This window comes from Hordeum vulgare, chromosome 7H, assembly GCF_904849725.1.
Source record: "Hordeum vulgare subsp. vulgare chromosome 7H, MorexV3_pseudomolecules_assembly, whole genome shotgun sequence".
NCBI lineage: Eukaryota > Viridiplantae > Streptophyta > Magnoliopsida > Poales > Poaceae > Hordeum > Hordeum vulgare.
In genome coordinates, this window is record NC_058524.1 from 237,129,002 (window position 1) to 237,135,086 (window position 6,085).

Consider the following 6,085-nt stretch of genomic DNA (forward strand, 5'->3'; position numbering starts at 1 on the left):
TACACTGTGATGTTAAATGTATTAAATCATGGCTGAACAGTTGAGACGTGAATTAGGTAAAAATCAAAGTGCCAAAATTTTCTATTCCATTCTCGCAAAAATATACTTTATCAAATAATCATGAACATATAATTTTTAGATACGTACAAGTGTGGAACTAGATCGTGCACAAGCAAGAAAGCTTTCTTCATAGTCAATCACCTATCTATACATGGAAACAGAAAAGAAAACAAATCGTAATAGGGTATGTATAGGTGCTTTCCCTCAAAAAAAATCAGGAATCAAAACATGTTCTATAACTTATGTGTATTGACAAGGAAAAAGCTATGTCTTTTTTTCGGATTGGAAATAACGAATCAATCAGGCCTGTTAATATCAGATATAGGACAACGAACCAATCAAGTTGTGGCCAGCCGGAGGCAAATTGCATCACCGATCTCATCGGTGATCTAATTAGTAAAAACTAGCAAAAGGGTCCGTGCGTTGTACCGGGTGTATAAAAAAAAATACTTAGACAGTTGAAAAAAAATATGCTTAGACAATATGAAAATCAGAAGTTAAGCCATTATATATTTTTATATTTACATGTTTAATATTTTCCAATTTCATGGTCAAAATTTATCAAACCATATTTAGTTTTGATATTTAGTTTTTTATACACATTCTATATTTTTTCGTATGCATCAGGAATATTTTTTATATGTGTTTGATATTTTCCAAGTACATGATTAGCATTTTTTTCATATTAATTTGTTATGTCTAATTTTTTACATATACATTGTATTTTTTGTGTATGTTTTTTATACATTGGAAACATTTTTATATGCACATTTAATATTTTTTAAATGCATGATCGAAAAATTCAAAAAGAATTAAAAGTTATATAGTTATTTTTCATTACGCATTGTACCTTTTTCTATATAATGATTTTTTTATTCAATTTTGGCATTCCTACAGTGCATGATTAACATTTTATCAAAGGTTGCATATATAGGTGATTTTCATAAATAAAATATTCAGAATATATCCAAATAAAACAAAAAGAAATAATTAAGAAAAATAAGTGCTCAAGGCCATACTGGACCGGCCTAGTCTCTTGGCGACACAGAAAAATAGGGGGGAAAAGTGTGATGGAGAGGGATCGAACCCATTTTTAAGCGCGCAGCAACAACCACTTGGGATGGCCGTGCTGTTGTGATATCTTGGTGGATCTATTTCTGTTGAAGGAGAGGAACGACCGATTTATTAGAGCATTCTCTTCGTTTATGTTGAGCTTTCTCTTCGTTTGAAGCATTGTGCATTCGGGAGCTAAATAACACTGTATATAAACAACACACTACACGGACTGAGCGATAGACAAACAAGAGTGGCGCATCAGCGACGCGGAGGGAGAAGACCGACAACACTAGTGGTTACTAGTTAGCTAGCTCGGGAAGGCCACCCATGGCGAGCGGGCCGAACGTGGGAGGCAATGGAGGCGGAGGCGGCGGCGGCGGCGGGTTGATGAAGAACATGAGCCTGCTGCGGCTGCAGTACTACTGCGTGCTGGGGGCGGTGGCCGGGGCCGTCCTGTTCGCCACGCTCCGCTACATGCCGGCCGCTGGCAGCAGCGTGGCCCTCTCCACCACCTCCGCCCTCGCCACGGCGGCGGCGTCCGCCGGGGCCGGCGAGCACCGGAAGAGCAAGGGGATGGCGCAGGCGCCCACGAAGGCGGCGGCGAAGGTGGCGACGAAGCGGAAGGAGGTGGTGGTGTTCAACTTCGGTGACTCCAACTCGGACACGGGCGGGGTGGCGGCGATAATGGGGATCCGCATCGCGCCGTCGGAGGGGCGCGCCTTCTTCCACCACCCCACCGGCATGCTCTCTGACGGCCGCGTCGTCCTCGACCCGCACTGTGCTGTGGTGCTCCATCTAGCTCGCCTTTTCGCCTAGCTTAGCTTAGCTTCCAAATCTGCTCCACGGCTCCAGCAGCAGCAGGAGGAGGATAATATCCGTGCGTCTCCGAGAGCCAGATCATCCATGGAGAAGGACAGCCACAAGGAGGTGAGCCCAATTCCCATCCCCACCCGACGAATCCTTGCGGGGAGATCGAATCCTCATGTTGTCCATCCGTCCATGGATTTTCTTTCCTTTTTTCGCGATCTGGTTGTGCCGAGGCTTGATGGAAGATTACGATGCGTGCGTGCGTGCAGGGGGAGGGGGCGACGGCGTGGATGACGGTGCCGGCGTTCGGGGACTGCTGGATAGGATAGATGGGGGCGCGGCAGAGGAACCGTCATGTTCTCGTGCGAATAGGACAGATCGACTTACAGAGGGACTGCGGGTTGAATACCCAAAAATGGAGGGGCTTTTGTGCAAAAGTGCCAATGACGTACGACATAAGCGTCCCGTGCTTTATTATTAGGGGAGAAATCATAATCCTTAGGAAAAACAGTTTGACGCGTAAAATATTTTCGCCTAAGCACGCTCTATAACTTTAGCATAATGGCAACTTTCAAATTGACATTCAACAACGTAGAAAATTAGTTTTGTATTTTTTATTACAAATAAGTTGAACATAACCTGGGACGTGGAGTGTGTGTGTGTGTTCATTATAGGCTAAAATACATACGACGTCTTTTATTTAGAGATATATATACAAATGTTCACAATGGGCGAGATTAAAAAATCTAAAAGTTATGTATAAGAATAACACGTGCACTTTTTAGCTTTTGACATGTATAGAATTTAACCAGATGAATGTATCAAAAGATGTGCAGTAACATGTATGCATTGTACCAAAATATAAGGTATAAGTGATAGTAAAGAATTGAAAAAAAAGAACTACCTCCGGCCGGACGCAACTATGGCCAACCACGGAGTACTATTTGGATTGCATCCCCGACATCATGAGTGATATCACCAGTTAAAATTTCATCATCCATCCCCTAAAAAAAAGCCATCATCCAGAGAAAAAAAATGAATGTTTATGTTGTTTTGGCTTAAACAGACTCTATAAGTCTGATATGATGCCGACTTTCAAATTGTTATTTGACAAAGTAGCGAAGTAGTTACATCATCCTATTATGTTTTTTTGCGGGTATTCTATTATAAAATTTAATATAAACTGAGAGGTGAAGTATATATCACCAGAAAATTAGATCTTTGATTTCTATTAGACAATATGTAGCATACATGGATTGCTTCTGACGATGGCAACAGATGCATTTGACGCATCAATAAGGATTGGATTCACATTATATTTAAAGTGGCATTCGACAGTAGTTCATGGGAGAAGGGAGATGCACGAAACTATTCATAAATTTATTCTTACTAGCAGAGTTTACAATCAAAGAAGGTGACAGAAATACTTACATTAAAAGGAGCAAAAGTGCAAATGCATGTGCATATTTCAGGATCCCATACACTACTGAATAGGTGTGGTAGTATAAACAAATTTGACATGAGCATAATTAAGACAACAGAATCAACAAATATATTGGTTGTCACTCACACACAAACTTGAAACAATGGAGACGTGATAGTTTGAGAATAACTAAAGGTAAATTTATAAATAAGAGAAAAAATAAGGTCAAATGAAACAATGGTTGATACAATATCACATGTTCATTAATTGTGTGGGTGAGACAATAAAAGGTAGAAACAAAAAACATGTGTTTATGTAATGGTCACTTCTCTCCTAAATTTCATGTCAGTACAAACAGTAAGGGAAATACAAAAGAATACAAACTATCATGAGAGTCAGCGGTAAGCGATTTGCTTTGCCGAAGAATCTTGATCACACGAAGATGGTCGATGATGAGGCATATGGAGGAACAATCATAGAGATTAAGATGATAGTCTCTGGTGGCGAGGGTACATAAACACCTCCAATTTTGGTTGGTTATCACACACAATAATATTCACATACACAAGTAATGCACCTAACTATAACATAATATACGAAAATCCAATAATGTTTGTTAAATATATACTTATACGGATAAAAAATACGCTATACATGTGAGATATCATAAAATACTTCCAATTGAACTTTTTCATGTTTGGGTATTTAATATAAAGATAATATCATTTTATTCTCAATGACTTCATACAAAATATTGTTATTGATACAAAATTTATAAGCATAATCATATAGAAATAGTGATATGTGCATTAAATACATGTAGAAGAGTATTATAGTTAATACAATTAATCTAGCCACGCAAAAGTGCGGGATGCCCCGCTAGTTTTGACAAAGTCTGAAGCTGTGTTCAAGTAGTCATTTTGTGAGCTCATTTTCTAGTGATCCATGCTTCTATTCTATTTGCTCCTGAGAGATGAGTTTTTGTGCATCATGTCAACTACTGCCTCATGTCTTGTTTGTGCATTTTAGATTCTTATAGCTCGTTGTTTTGATGCGTGCAAAATGTCATGTTGCTGTTTTCGAAAGATTATCAATATAACTTGTATTGTTTGTATTTGTCAAACTGTTGTTTCGTTTTGAACATGCCATATATGAAACTTGCCTATAATTTCATGTAGTTTCATAATAGCTGGCTGCATCAATGACTTGGAATGTTTGTGGTTGTCATTTGCATAAATTTTGCATTCATGACGTATTATCTTGTGTCGGTCATATCTTTTAGACCGTAACTCCATTCTGAATGATCTATATATGTAAATCGACTAGAATGACATGTAGAATCACATGGTGCATTTTGTTTTCCAGTTTATTAAACATAAAATATATTTAGTTCCGATCTTGACCTATTTCAAAATTAACATATGGGATCGTTTCGGAAATACTATAAGTTGTTTCCGACCTCATTTAAAATGCCTAGATAGATAGTTTATTTATGATTCACCTCTTTCCATTTGTAACAACATTTAATATTGTCGTGTACCTAAATGAGAGTGAACTAAGTAGTCATATATGGAGTTTCGTCAATAGCCGGCTCGTTGCATATTGAGGTTCACTTAATGTGTAGTATTTGATTGTTGTGATTGCCATGTCTTGCATAATTAAATGGACATGCATCATATTTGATTTTGCATCATGTCATGAATATGTTGTGGTGCTTATCGTGTGTTGATTGTTGTTTCCAGATTGTTTTTTCTCGATAGAGTTCCAAAACCGATTCAGAGTGTGAGTATTTGTTCGACTACGTTGGTTCGTCTACTTCACGGATTCATTCTTCTTCCAAGCGAGATCTCAGGCAAGATTATCATTTCCCTGGATACCACTACTATCATTACTATGCCAGTTGTCTTTCATCTATCAGTATGTATCCTTACCTACCACATGAGTGTCAAGCCTCTCAACATTGCCATGAAAAGCCTCTAACCCCCACATCCGATCAAAACATTGTTTCGCTATATTAGTGCTTGCTCAGCCATTTTATAGCGCTGCTAATTACGGGTGCAGGTTGCTTCCATGTGAAAACTTGGATGTTTTGAGATATCACAATATTATTTATATTTAGTTTTATTCACATATATACTTGCTAAAAGGTGGAAGGCTTGGCCTTTTGGCTCGGTGATTTAATTGTTCCACCTTTGTCGTCCTAATTACTTGTGTACCAGTGTTATGTTCCATATTGAGCGCTCCTAAAATGCTTGGGTTTTTATGGGGACCCCTTCATAATTCATCTTATATTAGAACTCTTATGGCAAGGCCCAACTTTGGTACTAAATTTGCCTAATAACTAATAAACCTGCATAGGGAGTAATTAACGAGTGTTCCTCATGAGTGTTGGTACAACCTAGAGCAGCTTATTAATGCCACCTGGGGCAACTCGGTGTTTGGCGTGGTAACCATTGCTCATCCCTCCTGTCCTGAGAACGACATACGCGGGTCCTATCGGGTTCGTCGAGACGTCGGGCTGCCTTGCTGGAACTTTTACGAATTATCTCATGCGCCGTGATTCCAGGATACTTTGGGCTATGTCGAGGTTGAGGTTTTCCACCGGAATTCCAAGGAGACTACGACCTTTTTCCGTGATTGAGGTTTTCCATGTAGCTCGTGGTTTGTTTGTGAGGACGAGTTCGTGCACCCCTGAGGGTTAAATCTTTCTAAGAGTCGTGCCCACGGTTATGTGGCAAC

General features: G+C 39.2%; 1 protein-coding gene across 1 annotated transcript; it reads left to right on the forward strand.

Annotated features, from left to right (window-relative positions):
* Positions 1 to 1,512: 1,512 nt before the first annotated feature.
* On the forward strand, positions 1,513 to 1,932 carry LOC123408675 (GDSL esterase/lipase ACHE-like). Its single transcript, XM_045101731.1, has one exon. It carries the CDS (start codon positions 1,513 to 1,515, stop codon positions 1,930 to 1,932), a length of 420 nt encoding a protein of 139 aa, XP_044957666.1.
* The last annotated feature ends 4,153 nt before the right edge of the window (positions 1,933 to 6,085 follow it).